The sequence below is a fragment of the Porites lutea genome, chromosome 2, assembly GCF_958299795.1.
Source record: "Porites lutea chromosome 2, jaPorLute2.1, whole genome shotgun sequence".
Taxonomy (NCBI): domain Eukaryota; kingdom Metazoa; phylum Cnidaria; class Anthozoa; order Scleractinia; family Poritidae; genus Porites; species Porites lutea.
In genome coordinates this window covers 28,804,766-28,824,782 of record NC_133202.1, presented here as the reverse complement: position 1 = coordinate 28,824,782, position 20,017 = coordinate 28,804,766, and the positions used below count along the sequence as shown (strand labels likewise).

The 20,017-nt window shown below is 43.1% G+C and overlaps 2 protein-coding genes across 5 annotated transcripts in view; one reads left to right on the top strand and one right to left on the bottom strand.

The window, feature by feature from the left end:
- Window positions 1-4,066: 4,066 nt before the first annotated feature.
- LOC140925994 (adenosine receptor A2a-like) lies at window positions 4,067-5,065 on the top strand. Its single transcript, XM_073375810.1, has one exon. It carries the CDS (start codon window positions 4,067-4,069, stop codon window positions 5,063-5,065), a length of 999 nt encoding a protein of 332 aa, XP_073231911.1.
- A 2,731-nt stretch (window positions 5,066-7,796) lies between these two features.
- The window catches only part of LOC140928212 (kinesin-like protein KIF15), a 70,294-nt gene continuing 58,073 nt past the window's right edge, over window positions 7,797-20,017 (bottom strand). For all 4 annotated transcript variants that reach the window (XM_073377926.1, XM_073377928.1, XM_073377929.1 and 1 more), the window contains 7 exons: window positions 18,961-19,145; window positions 17,963-18,050; window positions 16,807-16,844; window positions 16,622-16,693; window positions 16,065-16,158; window positions 9,675-9,785; window positions 7,797-8,533 (listed from right to left, as the gene is read on the bottom strand). In XM_073377926.1, coding sequence (XP_073234027.1) covers window positions 8,336-8,533; window positions 9,675-9,785; window positions 16,065-16,158; window positions 16,622-16,693; window positions 16,807-16,844; window positions 17,963-18,050; window positions 18,961-19,145 — 786 coding nt within the window. In that variant the 3' untranslated portion in view covers window positions 7,797-8,335. The remainder of the gene's footprint in view (window positions 8,534-9,674; window positions 9,786-16,064; window positions 16,159-16,621; window positions 16,694-16,806; window positions 16,845-17,962; window positions 18,051-18,960; window positions 19,146-20,017) is intronic.

Sequence of the window (20,017 nt, the reverse complement as noted above, 5' to 3'; positions counted from 1 at the left end):
TTTATCCCTCTTCCTTTCTGTTTTTCGGTATTTCTTTGGTCCCTGGCTACGCCCAAATTAATAACCAAACGTTTGATTGGCCCACTGCACTGTGAACGTGTTAAGCACGATCGTAGCGGTAAGCAACAATCATTGGTAATTAGAACGGACCCACGGTTTATGGCGGTGAGAAATTGAAAGAGGACGAAAAGCAATAATGTTTAAGGTCGACTCAGTCAAGTTTCTTCTCTATGCCTTCCAAGCTCTTGAAGAATGAAAAAATAGTAAATATCTTCGATAAGCGATTTATAGTGACTCAAAAAAGGAAAACACTACGTAAAGGAGGTTTCGAAAATGAATACAAATACTGTTGCAATGAATTTCTCGAAGAATTATCACTTTTTGGGGGGCTATGGATCAAACATAAGGAAAAGAGTTTTATCTGATATCCAGACTACAGCGCGAGGCGGTTTAAAAAACGAGACGTTATCGACACGGGAGTCTGTACACTTGATAAAGTTTTGCGGTATTTGGAGACCATATGAAGAAGAGAGACTATTACAAACGTTGTAACTAAGGGATCACCAGAAATCATTGCATTAAGTAAATGAAAGGTAAATGAATCATGGACAATGAAACTGCTGTTTATGTTGAAGACAGGCCACAACGTAAAATCATTCCCATAACGATAACGAATCGATGGTCTCTTTACCTGACATAATGTTTAAAGTCATTAATGGTTGTCAACGAAAGGACTAAGGTCGCCAGTTAAACACGGAATAACCAGGAAAGCTTAGGTAGGTAGTCTGGCAAGTCAAGTTAAATAATTGTCAGTACTAAGCATTAATTAGGCAAAAAAGAAAGTCACGTGATGTCCAATCCGCCAAAGGAGTCTCAGCCTACCTAATATACAGTAGATGATTGCTGTTTAATTACCAGAAAGTGCCCTTGGAAAATTACAACCACAATAACGACAATTTCTTTCAAACTATCATTATTAGACTACAACACTTGTAGCCCGCTCCAAATTTTAGCATAGTCGAGGCAGGCACAATTTATTTAGAACCGAAAAAAGCGTAAGTGTATTCCATTTTGCTTACATTTCTTTAATGAATTCAATAATGCATAATTGTACCTAACAAAGAGCAATTTTCTATCCACCAATGATGATCTTTCCTCTTGATTGATTTAAAGTTCATTAAATGATAAATTAATGCATCGGATAAGCGGTGTTGCGGAACAGAACTAATTAAGTATTACCTTTAAAGGTATTTTCAAAATGCCCTTAATTATTTGTGTTGTGTCGCAATAAATACAATTTTCAATGAACCAATGAGGTAGACGTAACGAAGCCATGAGCTCGTCTCCTACCAATGGGGTGGGTTACACGATATCCGTGAAGTAATTAGGGTTAGATTAGTTTTGCATTTGACAAAACTGATAACGAGTCGTGAAACTAAAGCAGCGCATTTCGGCAACACTGACGAGGTTAAAAGTAATACCAAGAAGAAAAATGTCAACGGATGAAAAGCACTCAACACTTCAGGAAACTAGTGGGCAACAAGGAGTCACTGAGCCAAGCAACAGTGACTTTCTAGCTTGGTTTGACCACAGTGAAATACAAAATCTGCATGATGCTCCACGACGCAAACGACGAAAGAGGTTTTTAAAGGCCGACAAAGATTGCTCGCATGCGTCTCAGCATGGAGAGGTATACCCTAACTATGATGTCCACAGTGATTTTGATGACGTGTTTACGACGGATCCTGGAATCAGAGAACCAACAAAAGAAGTGGTCAAGGACAGCCGGATCATGTTTAACACCCCATTTTCTCAGCACACAAGTAGAGGTATCGATAGCGAAACTGGCTGCTTGGGTTTAACTCCGGTTTCAGACTCTCCTGTTGGCCAGTTAATAAGTGATATGCAAAGTTTTACTTTTAAGGGATCAATGAAACGCTCAGCGTCCCAGAGACGGAAACGAAAGAAGCGCGCTAGCTGAAGATTATTCGGAAAGAGAGCAATTGTTACCATACAGTGGAACCTCGATATAACGAAGTGTCAAGGGAATGGAAAAATTTGTTCGCTATAACCACGAGGTTTGGTTATTCAGGCCATTCGGCTTTCCCCGATAGCGGAGGGGAGGGGTGGTTAAGGAGCTGATTCCTGTGTAAACATGGTGAGGACAGTCTTCAACAAATTAGAATTAAACTCCTAATTGAGACCTTGGATCTGGGCCTGACTGAAGCTTAATTTGACCCTTAAAAATACCATTACAAAAACAGAGCCAAATAAGAGCTAGGGTAATTTTAACGGCCAGCAATAAGAACGCTTGGGTCGATTGCTTTATGAGTAATCGGTTCCTGACTTCGTTATTTCTTCAAGTACATCTCTTTCACATGACGTCACGGCGGCCCTATTGGTGTCTCAAAAGGATGCAACGGCGGCCATGTTGGTGTTCCAAACCAATCCTGTCGGAGTTGAACTCTTCCCTTATGCAAACGCTTCTCTTTTTGTTCCAGTTGATCTGCACAGATGCTGGCAAAGTGAATGAAAACGCTCTATAAAGCCCCCGGTCGCAGGCCCATGATTTGTAAACAGGAATTTTAATCCTTAGATATATGCTTATTTTTGTGTATGTTTTTATAAATCTTGTTTGGTTATGTTCCGACTACAGTTGAAGGCTGCACTTTTGAATTTATTTGAATAAAATAAAGTATGTGTTCTAATCAGACTGTTTCGAGACGTTTTTTTTATTGCGCTCAAAAACGCCACGAATACTTTGGGATCTAAGCACTGAACCCTGTTCAACCTAAGAGCTGTGTAGTTGTGGGCCCCATCGAATGTAGAGCATCGAATTTTTATGGTGAATTGATGTCAATGAAAACTTTTAATTCAACCTAAGAGCTGTGTAGTTGTGGGCCCAATCGAATGTAGAGCATCGAATTTTTATGGTGAATTGATGTCAATGAAAACTTTTAATTCAACCTAAGAGCTGTGTAGTTGTGGGCCCAATCGAATGTAGAGCATCGAATTTTTACGGTGAATTGATGTCGCTGAAAACTTTGAAGTGTAAAAAAGATTATGGAATTTTAAAATGTGAACATGTGGAGAGATATGCTTCAAGAAGAGTGAAGAATGATAAAAATGTTAAAATCGAACCACAACATCACACATAATTGTCGACATACAACAATACCCTTGCGAAATTGTATTAGCTCAGCATCGGGGTAACAACCAGGATTTTGCCGTAAATGGATCGGTTGTACAAGAAAATTAGCTTCTAATTTTTTCAGGGGAGGATCTGAGGGAAAGGGGTTCTTGGGTGCCCATGCAGGTTAGTATACTGTACAATAACGCCCTCCTCACCCTGCGGCACATTGTACACTCCCCCTTCTCCCACCTTACAACTAATACCCCTTACCATACTTCGTATATTAAGTGAACAACCCTACTACTCCCCCAATCAAAACACAAGATTCTTCCTTTGTTTCTTCAAGGGTCATCTATCTGATCTGGTCTGATATGTAAATATTCAATTAAAAAAAGCGAAGAGGGAACACTGTACAAATATCAAGACATAAATTGTAGCGTCGAAGAAGGACAACAATATTTATTCGGGTATCTAAACATCTAGAAAACGAATTAAAGAACTTATCTTTTAACGCTCTTCGCTTTGCTTGGGAAATTGACGAGACACTTCTTGTTGTGTTTATATATTACTTGAAACTCCTTTTATTATCTCCCAAAACAAAAAGATCCATTAGTAGCATCCATTTAAATGAAATCATATAGCGTTTGCAAGGGATAAGTTAAAAAAGAAAACAGGAAATAATACGAAAGGTTGCAAGAAGGTCATTATTTGAATGACCACCATGTACAATTGTCGAAAAATACCGTAAAAGCGTGTGCTCTTGAAGAGACAACAAGTAAGTTGTTATCAAACAATTGCGAGCACGTGTAACTTACGTCAGCGGAAGCGGAGGGCCTCGTCTCGAAAAGATATGCCATATCTGACGATTACAATGCAATTTACCCCAGGAAAGCCGTGAAAAGCACCAAAACCACAGGAAATACAAGAGTTCCAATGGCTAAATCAAGCCAGGAGGTTTATTTTACTTCTTCTCTGAGTATCCTCGCAGTATTAATCGTGTTATCCAACGTTTGCGTTTGCTGTTTGGTTTTCTTCAACAAAGCTCTTCGGACGTATCCTAACTGGTTGATAGTGTCCCTTGCTGTATCCGATATTTTAACAGGGGGAGTTTTACTACCTGTTTACCTCAATGAACCTTCGTCAGTTGTCCCGGGTTATTTAGCCTGTATTATATTACTCTCAGGTGTCGCTAACTTATGCTCTGTAACATACGATCGCTATATCGCCATTATGAAACCTCTCGAATACCCGTATCGGTCACCAGTGATGTTCAAAAGAGCTTTGGTACTTTCGTGGCTGTTTCCAATAATCTACTCTCTACTTCCGCTGTTATGGAACACCGATCCAACGCGAGGTATTCATAAGGCGTACATCATATGTTTGCAGTTCTTTGGTATTGTTGTTCCATACATCTTCATTACCTTTGCTTATGTGAGAATTTTCAGACAAGTCCGAGGCAGCCTAGCAATGATGAAAGACTTTCGAATTGATCCACCTCGAAGGAACAAGAACGACATTGATCCACCTCGAAGGAACAAGAACGACATTGATCCTCCTCGAAGGACCAAGAACCACATTGATCCACCTCGAAGGACTAAGAACGACAAGAGAAGTACTTCATCAGATGTCCAAGTTGCCAAAGTGTTTTGCATAATTTCGGCAGCTTTTATCCTCTGTTGGTTACCGATTATCTACATTACAACTGCCAGTACTATATTGAATCGGCTTGATATTGTCCCTCAAGCTCTGGTGACTGTTTCATTTTTCACCATAGTGATCAGCTCACTTGTAAACCCTCTCATTTACGCTTTTCTTAAGCCAGACTTTAAGTTGGCTATTCGGACTGTATTTTCGAGGAGAACTCGGGCGCAATCGCGTGAGTCCTCTTCTGGAATAAGCTTGGTATTAAAGAAAAGCGAAGAAGGATCTTGAACAGGACAGAGTACATGTAGCTAGGAATTTAAGAGAAATCTGTTGTGCAAGATGACTAGCAAAAAGTCACCTACGCGGTTGGTGTATCAAGGAGACAAAAAGACATTACGAGAAAGGTTCGATGTACCGGACGAAAACGAATTAAAGAGGCAATTAAAGAAAAAAACGTCGGAATAAAAACGGTTGATTTACAATACAAACATCTTACATGTACGTTTGGGGCAGTTTTCATGTAAAGACTTACGCGGACAAATTAACAGTCCCTAAAACCATTCATTTGGGGGATGTGACATGTTCCATGTCTCCTCGGCTTATAAATTGCCCAAATGTTGACACTGTTGTTAACTAATGTTTCGTCAATAAATAATCGTTAATATCAATTTGCAGGTGTTTAAAGCAGTCTTGCAGTTCAGGAATTTATACGAATCACTGAGTGATGACGTATATCAATGTTCACGAACATCGCTGCAGCAGCAATAGGAACTACAAAAGTAAGAGCCATAAAGCTGCGTAAATTATCAGCTAAGGTTTCTAAAAAAATTAAAATGGTATATTTAATAATTGTAGCTACCTCCTTCTCAGGTGCTTCTTATTACGCATAGGGGCGAGCGCGAAACGAGAGTGACTGGTGACGAAATAAAAGTTTTCATCGAGAGAAAGAGAAAGAGACGCCTGGGTACGAGGCAGTAACTGTAGTTAGTTTTGTTGTACCGCAAAACAAAAGCCATAAAGTACTGCCTTTAAGATAGAAAATCTCGACGGTTGGGAAATTCTATAATCAACCAGTCATAAAGTGCAGCTGGTTCCATGGACGATGGAAGATAATGTAGGGGTAAATCTAGATGAGTTTTTTTGGTCTCGCACTTGATTGGTTGAGAAACGAAGCGACATTTTTGACCTAAAAATATGGGATTATCAACTTAAGGCATCAGGAACAAACCACGTTGCTGAGACAAAAGCCATAGGCAGACATACATAAAATAGTGGCTGCAGGTTGAAAGGATAAGAAGTATTAAAGAGCAACGCCACATAGAAACAAATAAAAGCTATTGGCTTGGACAACATCAGTGCGAGACTTTTAAAGTATGGCGCGCGTGCTATTTGTCCCTCGATCACCAAGTTACTGAATCTCTCTATTCGCACTGGCAATTTTCCTGAAATATGGAAATGCTCGAAAGTGGCTGCACTTTTCAAAACTGGAGATAGGAGAGATGCGTCAAATTATCGCCCAATTTCTATTCTGCCAACAATGAGTAAAATTCTGGAAAAAGTCGTCCATTCCCAATTCTATGACTTTCTGAATTCAAATAATCTCCTTTCAAGCAAACAATTTGGCTTCCGTCCCAAACTGTCTACAACATCGGCTCTCACCAGTTTTGCAGATGAGGTCCTATTGCATATGGAGAGTGGAGAACTGTGCGGTGCAGTGTTCCTAGATCTGACCAAGGCATTCGATACCGTTGACCATACGATCTTGCTATCTAAATTGTCGGCTATCAATGTCTCGCCCAGCACTCTACAGTGGTTCAAGTCTTACCTGAATCATCGTAAACAGCGGACTGCCTGTAGCGATGCTGTGTCTGACCCTCTCCCGATGACCTTTGGGGTACCACAGGGGAGCATTCTAGGACCGCTTCTCTTCTTGGTTTATATTAATGACCTTCCGCTGGTTATAAAGAATTGCGAAGTGACTTTGTATGCTGATGACACGGTCCTGTACTACTTTGCTAAAGAGCCACACCTGTTAGAAGAGGCACTAAATGATGATCTCTTGAAAGTTGCCCAGTGGTTACATGGAAATAAGTTAACTTTAAATCTTACTAAGACGAAATCCATGATTATAGGCAGTAATAGGAAACTTGTTGGTATTTCCTCTTTCACGTTATCTATTTTTGACACTGATATAAATTCTGTAAGTAGTTTTAAATATTTGGGAGTTATGTTGTCTTCAACTTTCACATGGTCCGACCATATTGAGTATATTTCATGTAAGGTTAATAAAAACCTTGGTCTTCTACGTAGGATTAAGTATTATTTACCTTATGATGCCCGGTTACTTTTTTATAATAGCTTAGTGCTACCTATTTTTGATTATGCTGATTTAGTCTGGGGTGACAAGGACAATGTCTCACTTATGAAGGAATTGCAAATTCTCCAAAACAAAGCAGCTAAGTTGATATTAGATAGATCACCTCACTCCTCATCCACCGATGCATTGATTGTCTTGAGATGGCTGAATCTTGAAGAACGTAGGAAATGTCATCGATGTATATATGCATACAAGTGTATTAATGGCCAACTTAATCATTCTTTGGACATTGTAAGAAAGAGTGATATACATTCCTACAATACGCGCAATAACGATACTATCAAGTTCCCCAAAATTAAATATAATTGGGGAAAACAACGTTCGCGGTACCACTGTTTCAAAGACTTTAATGAATTAGAGAGAACTGTAAGAAACTCAGCAAGTTTTCCAATTTTTAAGAAGTGTCTTTTTTCTGCTTTTTATAATTGAGTACTTGTAGTGTGTATGTTTTAATTATTTCTGTAACTGGTTTTTAGCTTGAATTTTTTTTTTTTTTTTTTTTTTCATATATATCGATTTTAGCTTAACCTTTTTATATTTTAATTGTATTATATAATATACATCTCGTAATTAGGACCTCTATGTAAACCACTCTTGTGATGGAGCATCCTATTAAAAGATTGTTATTATTTTAAACACAGATTGTTTTTGAAAAATGTTATATATTTGCGGTATTTTACCCTATGTATCTACTTGCAGTGTAATGTCGAGCAATATACTGGTTACAAAAAAAATCATGCAATAAAATAAGGACACACTTAAAAAAAGTTCCTTTAACAAGTCAATACATATGCAGCGATGGAAGATCGACACTTGCTGGCTCGTTCTTGGGTCATGCATGTGTTTTAAAACAACAACTCTTAGGGAAATTAATCGAAACTGGAGCTACTGATTTCGCGACCTCGGACTGTCAGAAGTCTTTTTGAAATTTTAAGAATACTGAGTGCATTGTATTCACAGAAGACTACGTTCAGCATACTTAATTTCAGTCACGCGAATTACATTTGTCCATGAAATAAAAAGATCATTAAGAGCGCATTGTTTGTCTGCCCTTAATCAAAAATCGACACCACTGGACCGAGTAGCTCCTTCGCCACCCACAAGAGCTTGCTCCCACGTCCTTCAAAATACATCTTCGCAATATGTCGAGGCTTCGAGGGTACAAAAAAAAAACCAGGTTATTATGAAGAAGCAGTAAAAACATTTTCTTTCTCCGTGTCTGTTGCCTTTGTGGGAGAGCTTCCTTCCTCGCTGGACAAGCTACCTCTGGGCCCGCCTTCAGTCTTGCTATTCTCAGCGCCTCCATTCTTGCTAGCCAGCGGTGCTTTCTTTCCCTTGCAGCTACACTTCAGGTTTTCCTTGATCAACTTGTTTACTTGCTGATGTGAAACAAAGAAAAGAGTGGCTTGATGAAACGTTTTTCTCTTGGATTTCGTACAACAACAAAAAACTGTTTCCCTATTGTCTTCACCGCCTGTTACAGTTTTATCATAGCCCAGAATCACGCGACATATCCGGGAACTTTAAGCGCACTCCAAGCGCCAAATTTGAAACGATGATCAGCGAACCGAGGCCAAAACACTTAATATGATATTAAAATTTCTCATACAGAAAAAAGAATAAAATAGCAAATAAGAGAAGAAAAAAAAAGAGAAGTGAATGACCATGAGAGGAGTGTACAGTGGTCAGAGGAGCATAGTTTTCGAACTAATCACTTTGACATCATGAATGGAAATACTTAATATGTGCGCTATATGCCATATTAGCTATGGAGTGTTATGTGAAACAGTCATTTTACGTCGTGTCCTTTGATAGTTAAGCCGAATTCGCTTGCATTGCTTTTTGAGCTGGTTTTAGCTTTTTGAGTGCTAGTAGCAATCTGCCTCCAAGTTTATTTTTAAATTATGACAGAAAATCACAAACTTTACGAAACTTCGTACCAATTTGAAGGTCCGTTGACAAAATCGAAAAGGAGATGTAAATAGTGTCCTATAAAGGACTCAGAGTACTGTAACAAGTAAGGTTTATGAATCTTTGCAATTTTCGCAGTTCTTTTCGAGTCCTTTTAACCTCTCTTACAGGATCGTGTAAGGACATCACGACTATTAAATTAAGGACAGTTATCAAAACTCCGAACATTTGTACGGATGCTATGCAAAATCGAAGGAGCAATGTGTATGAAGTCCAAAGAATGCCATTGATGAAACTGAGAAATTGCGCAAGCCGCAAGTCCTGCAGTTTCTATATTTTACATACACTTTATATGATCTGCGTGGATTGGATAATTTAAAGCAAGAATACAGGAGTTCGACACGCCCCTTGAAAGTTCAGCAAGTTGCAAAATTGGTGCGACTTGTCGCGGGAACAGAACTACCCCAAAATGTAGGTTACAAGAGACTTTTCCCTGGGAAATAACCCTGGAAAAAGGCCCCTGTATCTAGACCTTTAGTGTCTTCCCACCCCTAAAGGGCTTCACTGCAAACCGAAGAAAAGAAAACTTGTCTAAAGAACATTACTTACTTCCCTTAGGGTATGGTTTTCTCTCTTAATCGCTAATAAATGGTGTACTTTCTGCTGTGGGTTTTGGTGTCCTTTTAGCCTCGCGTTTTCCTCTTCAATTTTCTGTATGGCCTGCGAATGAAAACAAATCGAGACAGGTCAGAAATTGCAAAAAACGCTTCGTAACTGTATTCTTTGTAACGTATGAAAGGGCCCGTCAATAGAATCGAAGCATCTCCTTCTCTTTTTTGATAGGCTTATATACGGAGGAAAACTTGCGCTTCAAAATCTACTAGGCTTATATTGCGAGGGAAATATGCGTCTCAAAATCCAGTGGACTAGCTTATAGTTGGAAGGAAATTTATGTCAGTAATTTGCAGGAAACTTTTCCTGAAACTCGCCTTGAGGACGTACATATTTCTAAAACTCAGCCATGCAAGTACTTTGTCTGTATGGACCGAGGAAATTCAAGCCAAGACTAGAGAGTGAACTAAGCAAACAGCAATATACTGTGACACTTTTTGACTGCAATCATTTAACACACGTAATAGTTCTTTTCGCAAATGCAAAAATTTGTGTGTTACTGTACAGTTTTTGCTTCGTTTCATTTTGGATTTGAGGACAATTTCCGAGTACAGGCCCCCGGGGGTGGACTTGGAGGCGAGATTTGTCGGTTTTTTGCGTTACGAGTTTGGGGGGCTTGTGCATGTAGAGGTTATTTTCGGGATTTTACGGTATATTTTAATTTGATGGAAAATGAATGAATTGTCGCCTCCAGAGAAAGGGGCTGTGTCAAGGCTGTCTAGTTAATTTTGTCTTAAATCAGTGCTTGGTCAATAAAGAATTTATTATATGGCCAGAAAGAAAACTTTTTCTTACGGGAGCAACGCGAGAAATCCCGAGCGGGGCCCATCTTGCCCGCTCGGTTAGCCAATCAGAATGCGGGGTTCGCTTTATTTCTTGCCCGGTCGCGGATTCAGCCATATAATAAGTAGCCTGCGTGACAGGCGCTTTATGAGCCAAGCGAGGCGAACGCGGCATTTTGCGCGAAGCGCGAGACCAGCGCAAAATACCCTGTTCGCATCGCTTGTCTCATAACGCGCCTGTTATACAAGGTATATAATAAGGCCAATTATCAACTACACAGCGGGTTTAACCATGCTGTTAACCAACTGCCTCGCTTAAGTGGAAGGTGGGTGCCCGGGATACCCAGAGGCTTCCACTGTGGCCAGCCAGCCCCTAGATAGAAAACTGCCCCCATGGCTGGCAAATCCCCGCAACCCAGCCATGAGCCCCCATTCCAGGCACCCGTCACACTGATCAAACAGTGGAAGGAAGAAAAATAGGGATGGGAGGGGGAAAGACGCTAAATGAACCGCTCCACAGACCACTGCACAAACGCTCGATGAAGAACTCGCAGATCCTAGCCGAGTACAAAGCTACCACAAACCATGTGAGCCTGCACTTATGGGATTGACCGCTGGATGCCCGCTGCGCTTGTGGGCCGCTTGTCAGCTAAGCTTGTAGACCGCTAAGCTTGTGGACCGCTAAACTTGTGGACCGCTTCACTGCTAAGCTTGTGAACCGCTTGACCGCTATGCTTGTGAACCGCTTGACCGCTACGCTTGTGAACCGCCTGACCGCTAAGCTTATGAACCGCTTGACCGCTAAGCTCGTGGTGGTTAACTTAGTTAAATTACATTTAACCAAATTTAACCAACTGCCTCGCTTAAGTGGAAGGTGGGTGCCCGGGATACCCAGGGGCTTCCACTGTGGCCAGCCAGCCCCTAGATAGAAAACTGCCCCCATGGCTGGCAAATCCCCGCAACCCAGCCATGAGCCCCCATTCCAAGCCGAAGGGACTCTCCGAGCTGACGCAGCCAGATCGGAGAGGGAAAGAGGGGCTCAGGGCTGGGGGAAGCCCTGGCCCCGAACTACCCAAGTCCCGAGGCACCCTACAAGGACAACTAGGAAAAAAGAAAGATACGCAAGAAAATACCTGTCAAGTGAGAAGGCTTGCTACCCCCACGATAGTACTGACGGGAGTGTGAATATAGATCTGATATGCGTCGCTGGACCATCTGCCAAGTGTCTTGATGAGGTGATCTGGTAAGCCACGAGAGGCTGCTGAAGTAGCAGCGCCAATGCGGAAGCTATGACCGGTGTAGCAACCAGGGACCCCAGCAGCGGAAAAGATAGATTGAATACTGGATGTCAGCCATTGGCGATGTAGAGGGGTGCCATCAGAAAGAAGGAAGAGTGGGCCAGGAGTTGAGCCACGGATGTGTAGATACTGGGTAAGGGCACGTACAGGGCAGAGATCACGTTTACCAGCACCAATGTAAATATGACAACCCTGGCGAAAGAGGTCCGTCTTAGAGCACTTAATATGAACCCTGAAGCTGCTTGGATTGACTAGGGAATCTGCTTGGACATCACTGACAGCAAGGTGGATGTCAGGATTGAAGGCAGAGTTGACAGTGAACTCGCCAGCGCGTAAGAAACCAAAAAACCCGAGACAGCAGGCAGCCCAAAGCATTGTATGGTTGTAGTCAGAGAAGTTCAAGGACTGGAAGATAATGTGCATCAGCTCGATTGTGATGGGTTGGGGCTGACGCCTGTTTGAGCCTTGGTGACGTTTGATACCCCGCAACACACGCTGTAACCGAAGGCAACCAACCAGCGGAGAAGGATGACCCTCGTCAATGTGAAGGGACCGAATTGCTGAAAGGTAAACCTTTATGGATGAATGGTGTAGAGTATCAGCAAGATGACAGCAGAAACGGATGAGCACGTCTTCACTGGCTGGAAGAGCTAATCCCGAAGGAGATAGGCTATTGTCCTGAGCACAGAAGTCCAAGAAGCGGCGTTGGGCAGAAGCATAGACTTTCCTAGTGGAGGGGGCAAGACCCTGAGTCAAATAGAAGTGGTATTTATCTGACAGCGAAGATCCAAGTCCGAGAGGAGCTGCTGCGGAATCGGGGTTGGAATGGAGTCTGCATGAGGAGCTAGCCGGCCAAAACGCTGAAACTGAAAGCGAGACAGGGAGTCAGCAACGGGGTTAAACTTCCCTCTAACTGGGGAGGCAGTGAACGAGAAGGAGTGACGAGCTGCCAACAGGGACAGATAGCGAACCAAGGACATGATGGTAGGGGCTCTTGAAGTGCCAGACCGCAAAATGTCCCCCACTGAGCGGTTATCTGATAGGAAGTTGACCCGTTTGGAGGCCCACTGGGGACCCCAGAGGTAAGCTGCCACGACGATAGGGAAAAGTTCCTTGTACTCGATAGACTGAGAGACCTGTGATGGGAGCCATGCACCTGAAAACCAGTGACCCTGGAAGACTGCTCCATAACCAAGAGCCCCAGAGGCATCTGAAGAGACCTCGAAGTCAGGAAGTGGAGCCCACTGGGGGTACTGAAGAAAGCTGCAACCATTCCAAGACTGGAAAAACTCTTGCCACCAGGTTAGGTCAAGAAAAAACTCTTGATTGAGACGAATCGGGTGGTCATCGCGTCGAAAGGCACATAGCAGGTTGATCATTCGGCGCAAGAATGAGCGACCTTGGGGTACGACTTTGCAGGCATGCTGAAGGTGACCTATTAGGGACTCCAGTTCCTTGCGTTTGCACCAACGCTTTTGAGACCAATCCTCCAACAAGGCAGTTATCCTATCGAATTTGTCCTGAGGAAGGCGTGCCAGCAGATTAAGGGAGTCCAGTTCAATGCCCAGGATGGTTAGGCACGTTGACGGCCCTTCTAGTTTGTGTGGATGGAGGGGGATGCCAAGCTTAGAAAAACAGTCAATCGACCTGTCCAGATTATGTTGACAAACAGAGGAGCCGGGAGGGCCAAGGGTGTGGAAGTCATCAAGGTAATGCATCAGGAAGGTGACATCGTAGTTTTGCTTGGCCACCCACTCCACTAAATCTGCTATACATGTGAAGATATATGGAGCTGACCTGACACCAAAAGGCAGGACCATATCAACATAAAAGGCACCACGCCATTTCATACCCAGCAACTGGCGATCTTCTGTATGGACTGGCACAATACGGTATGCATTTTGCACGTCAAATTTTGCCATGAGGGAACCCCGCCCCAGCCGCATTATTCCTGCAATAATGTCATCTACCTTCATGTACTGCAGAGAATAATCCTCGCCCGCAATTCCGTCGTTGACACTGTGGCCCGCAGGGCTAGACAGGTCCAGGATAAGACGCCATTTGCCAGGTTGGTGGCGCTTGGGGATGACGCCGAAGCGACTCACATGGAGGACAGGAAGGGGAGGCTGGGAGAAGGGGCCCGCCACCCTGCCTGACTGAACTTCCGATTGCAAGTAATTGTCAATGACCTGAGGGTTCAGGAGTGCTGAAGCCATATTCCCTGTTGCCGACTTCAGGGAAGTACTGTAATTGAAGCCTAGGTGAAAACCATCGCGAAGGCCTTGGACCACGTATGTAACTTTGTCTGGGTTAGGATGATGACAGAGTTCATGCTGGAATCTATCCACATTAATGGGAGTAAGCTGAGAAACTGGTCTTAGAGGACAAACAGCTTGAGAACACAACGAAGAACCGGAACTTGGCAGACCCTGCTGCTGAGAAGGTAAAACACAAGGAGAACGCAAACTTGACGCTGAAAAGTTACCATGAGAACCAACGTGAACAGAAACAAAACTATTTACAGCTGAATTGGCTAGAGGTGGCCTAGCGACGGCGGAGACCCCCCCTTTGACTGAGAAGGGGAGCGGGACCGTTCTCTCCGCGCGGACCGGTGAGGGCAGTGGATGCGGGGGTGGTCCCCGTGGCACGATTCACAGGAGTGACGAAACCGGCAGCGACCAAAGGGCCAGCGACAGCGCCCGTCGTTCCAGGAGTGGCAATACTGGCTAGACCGGGGATTGCCTGAAGACCCAAGAGGCTCCGATAGTGACGAGGCAGAGGAGGTTGAGGAGCCTGAAGCAGTTGAAGTGGTAACTGGAGATCTGGTGTTAAAGTTGTAGAGGTCTGGGTGCATGCGAGACCAGTCGGTTAAACCGGAGGCTGCGGCTTCTTTTCGGAAGGCGATGTCGTAGTGGAGCCACGATTTGTCAGAAAAACGCCTTGCTGTCTGGATGATAAGTAATTTGTACTGATTTAAATCTTTCCAGCGAGAGGGGAAGGTGTGACAAAGGATCATAAAAAAGATTGTGAAGGCTTCAATCCAGGTGATGATGTCTGCTATTTCAATGACCCGTTTCTTCGACCCTGATACCACCAGTTTTCCCTCCAAAAACGCTTGGGGTTCGATTTCTTGAGCTCTGATGTTGTCCGGAAGGAGGTCGGCCAAGTCTACAAAAAGCCCTGCGGTAATTTTTGAAACAAGCTTATAGGGGACTGGAGCATAGCCAGGACCCACCACAAATGCTTTGCTGAGGTTTGGAAACGTAGAGGACTCGATTCCGGTCGTGCCACCACAAGAACCCCCAACCACTACAGGCAAGTTGGCGGAGGAAGTGGCGGGAAGAGAGGAGACTACCGAAGGACCGCCAGATGAGCTGTACGTTGAAATAAATGAGGGCACAACAAGCGTACCTGAAGACTGCGAGGTAGAGCCAGGGGTACTGGAGCTGGAGGATGCCGGAGACCGCGTAGAAGTCGAAGTCGAGGAGAGAGGAACAGACGTCGCGGCCATGTTTGAGTTCCCGCCACTTGAATCTCGAAGGGAAGATAGCAACGGAGGGAGCGATTCCGCGAGAGCTCTTGAAATTGCCTGTGCTAGCGCGTTGGTGTCCGGCAGGGAAACAGGTTGACTTGGCGGAGAAGCGGGGGTGTTAACTGTAGGAGCTGGAGTAGAACCGCTAGAGGAAGGCGAAGACGCGGTAACCGGGGAAGACATAGTTGACAAGCTGTTGTTCGTGGTACGCATCCTGAACGAACGTGACGACCCGCACGCTGTGAAAAGTAAATGAAAGAAAAAAGGATACAAGAAAAAGCACACTGTAGGACTGCCGCTCCAAAGATCGCTAACAAAGGCGAAAGACGCTAAATGAACCGCCCCACAGACCACTGCACAAACGCTCGATGAAGAACTCGCAGATGCTAGCCGTGTACAAAGCTACCACAAACCATGTGAGCCTGCACTTATGGGATTGACCGCTGGATGCCCGCTGCGCTTGTGGGCCGCTTGTCAGCTAAGCTTGTAGACCGCTAAGCTTGTGGACCGCTAAACTTGTGGACCGCTTCACTGCTAAGCTTGTGAACCGCTTGACCGCTATGCTTGTGAACCGCTTGACCGCTACGCTTGTGAACCGCCTGACCGCTAAGCTTATGAACCGCTTGACCGCTAAGCTCGTGGTGGTTAACTTAGTTAAATTACATTTAACCAAATTTAAACAGAAAAACACGCAGAGAGGAAAGAAAAACCTTACCTTCTCCATTTTGAATTTCTCTTCCATAGCGGATTCCAGTTTAGATTTCAGTTCTTCTTTCTCTTCAAACCCTTGTTTCTCCACCATTCTCGTCCTGTGAAAAGAATTGACGATCAGTACAATTTTTGCAGATCAATAATTTCTTTATATAATTTATTGTGTTAAGCAGAGGGAATGTTGCGGGCTTCTCTGTGTGGCGTTCTTCAAAGGAGCTATCCGGTCACGATTTTGATACCCGAAAACCCCGTTTACGTGTGGCCGGAAGGCTAACATGGAGAAAAACATCTCTGTGTTCAAAAATATATGTGCGGACGGGCTCTAAAAATAACTGAAAAATGAAGACACCATCTTTACATGTACTCTGCCAACGGCTAGAGCTTGGTGTGGCTCGGATGACAACGTAAAAATGATGGTTCCGCCTCCAGAAGGTTTCTTATTTCAGTTTTAGATCTCTTTCAGATCTCCTTTTAGAGAAGGGTGAAGCCTAGGAAAAAAGGACTCGAAGCCCTCTACGAGGTCCAACGCTGCAAGAATAAAATAGAAGAAAATATATTCACCTCTCAAGTTCTTCTGCCATATATTCAGCATCTTCCTGGGCTGTCTCCATATTCACTTTAGCTACTGCAAGCCTGTGACAAAAAAATGAAAGTTAGTTTCAATAAAATGTGACCAGAAAGATCCAGTCGAAATATAACAAAACCAAAACTGAACCTCTGATGAACATAACAACTGGGCTACTTACTCCGACTCGATGGCCATCTTCTCCAGTTGAAGCTGGTCCTGTTGATAAGAAAGCAAACGAGTTACCTTTGTTGAGATAACAGCTTCAATCCAGTGACATTGGCGCCCTAAAACGTATCCGTTCTTTCCTCTTTCCAGCAACTCTTCGAACGCGGTATATTTTTGACCACAAAAAGGCTACTACCTTGTCTTTCCTTGCCTTGTTTGATTTGTATGATCAGATGTATGATGTTAATCACTGCTTTCAAGTCACACGGGGTGCAACCTCCGACAATGCATTTTTCGAAATTTTTCACCAGGGGAGCATGCCCCTCGGAACCCACAATAAGCCCATACGAACCACGGGGTGTACTCCCATAACTTTCGATAGGAGGTGTGTTCCGCCCGGGGTCTTAAACCCAGACCCTTTTTAAGGATGAAACAAACGGAAAGTCGATACCAATCCTTTAGCTGTCTGATCAGCCTTGCCTCCACTTTAAAAAATTGATACCCTAATTAGGGCCCCAAGGAAAGGTCGAACAATGACATCATATTCAACGAAAAAACAAAACCTAACACACGAAGCTTCATTAAATCGCTTTCCTACTACTCTGACGAAAAGTTCAGTTTAAACAGATAATTTGTTTTGAATTTAAGCTGAAAATTTAGGCACCTTTTAGGTACCCTATCAACCTCGTTCCTAGACGGGGGACGAGTAGGACAGGACCCTGGGAAAACGAGGATTGTCCCAATATATCTTAGGATCACATCGGGAATGCAATACCAACAAGGGCAAAAATGATACCCTATTTCAGGATGGAGTACTTTAAAAACCATACCCTATCCGGCGGCACATACCTGTCTAGTCCATATACGGGAGACCCCCTCCCCCCCACCCCGCTCCTCGCCCCTCGCCTAAGGGCATGCGAACCACCGTTAAAGAAAAATCCGTCTATGGGCCAAAAATCCCTAGTAATTAAATGGCCAAATTTCTGTTTCGGAATTTTTTTTAAAATCTATCTAACGCTCATAAAATCAAGAACATTTAAAAATTTTCGGTCCATCTTAGTCACCCACGAGTCCAGGAGATTCTTTCACTGACTGGAGGATAAGCAGGCCAATGACGGCATTTCTGTGAATGAAATTGCCTATTTTATTTGTTTCAAGTCCCAACATACCGTCATTTCTGCGGCTTTTCGTTGTTTCTCGTCTGCATTCTCCAATTCCTGCATTAAACGTTCAGTCTCACATTTGAGTTTCTCTTCCCTATCAGCGAAAAGGAAAAAGCAAGGAGTTTACCTTGAAACACACACTCTAGTTGTCTTCAGAGTAGCACGTTTTTAACGTAGTCTCACAAGGGATTAGTTTACAATAATAAGAATAATAAGAATAATAAGAATAAGAATAAGAATAATAATAAGAAGAATCAAAACCACGGAAAAGCTTAACAAATACAAAGACTTGGAAATCGAGGTTGAGCGAATTGGGGGCCTCAAAACAACAACAGTCCCGTTGGTTATGGGAGCCCATGACACCATCAAGAAGGACATGGAGAACTACACCAACAAAATCCCTTGCAACATCAACGTACATGAACTCCAGAAAATAACTCTCCTTTCTACAGCCCACCTTCTCAGGCGGGTCGTCTCAATCAAGTAGAAACCCTGTTTGCCTCCCAAAGTCCATGGTTTGGACTCGGATGTTGAGAGAGAAAATCACTTTCAATTACACAAGCATATCTTATATAGATATAATAATGACAACATTATAGGTTGAGGGGCTATTGAGGACTTATTTATACATAACAACTTTATAGACCATTTCCGAGTTGCACCAAGCCTTTGTCTCAAAGTGAGGCTAACTGCAAAGCCATTGATATGAAAATCATTTTTTATAGCGTGTTTTCACATCGCGTCACGGCGGCCATATTGGTGTCCCAAACCAATGAAACGGCGGCCATGTTGATGTTCCAAACCTGTGGGAGTTGTTCTCTTTTCTTATACAAACGCTTTCTTTGTTCCAATAAATTTGCATAGATGCTGGCCACGTGAGTGAAAACACTCTATTCTCATGCAAATGAAACTCATTTTCACAAGAAAGGTTTAGCACTTTGCCTCGTATTGAAAGTGAGAGTTTTTGGAAGTCGGAAATAAGAATAAGAACTATATGTACTTACTTTGTTTTTGCCTCGTTTCTCTCCGCTTCAAGCTGAGCGTTCAGGCTTTTGCAGTGTGTTTCAAGTAAATCGTTGTTTCGTCGCAGTTCGTCTAACTCATCCACCTGGGTTCTCAATAACTCAATCTCTTCATTCTTTTCTTGACGATGGGCTTCTAAGTTGCTTATCACTTTGGTCATCGTTACCTTCAGAGGTTTTCCAAGAAAAGATGAAATTAAACTCAGTACAGGGTAACATAAAACCTTTCCCTTTTTTATGCCACTCGCACTGCATTTCGCAAAGTTAAATGAACCCCTCGACTGCACAATAAGGTGACAATCACTGTTTGCAAACATTATTTTTGTTATTCAAATTCGTAACGAGTGAGACAAAAGAACCTTCTGTTTCAAGAAACAATGCGCTTCTGGTTGGCACATTGATATCGAGTCATATATGATCTTTATATATTGATAACTTCATCATCATCCCTTCACGAGTTTATAACGAACGAATTCAACGACCTGCTCCCAGTTGGCTTGTTAGCTCAATTGGTAGAGCGCTGCATCGGTATCGCAGAGGTCAAGGGTTCGATTCCCGTACAGGCCTGAAATTTTTCAGGCTTTCTTTTCGCAACTGCAAAAGTTGCGTCTGCTATAACTGCGATGAAATTCTTTGATGTAATTACACTGATATGTGTAGGTGACGTCAGAGTGAGTATCGCTACTGTTTTTTTTTCCTTCTCAAGATCGGTTGTTCGCAAAAAGGCACGATGTGCAGGCGTACAATTCTCACGCGAAGGACGAGGCAAGTTTCTCAACTGTGCAAAAACGGCTGTTTTCTAGTGAACCCTCCTTCCTCCCATCGACAATAAGAAGCTCTCGCTTTTTATGAAACCTCTCCTCCTCACAGACGCATAAGGAAAAACCTGAAACTACATTTGTATGCCACAATATAGTTGTAGAATTTACTTAACCCTTTAAACCCTAAGATCAAAATTTGAATTCTCATTTGTTGCCCATATTCATTTCCTACAGAATTAGAGGGGAGAAGTTGATAAAATATCAAGCAAATTCATCTT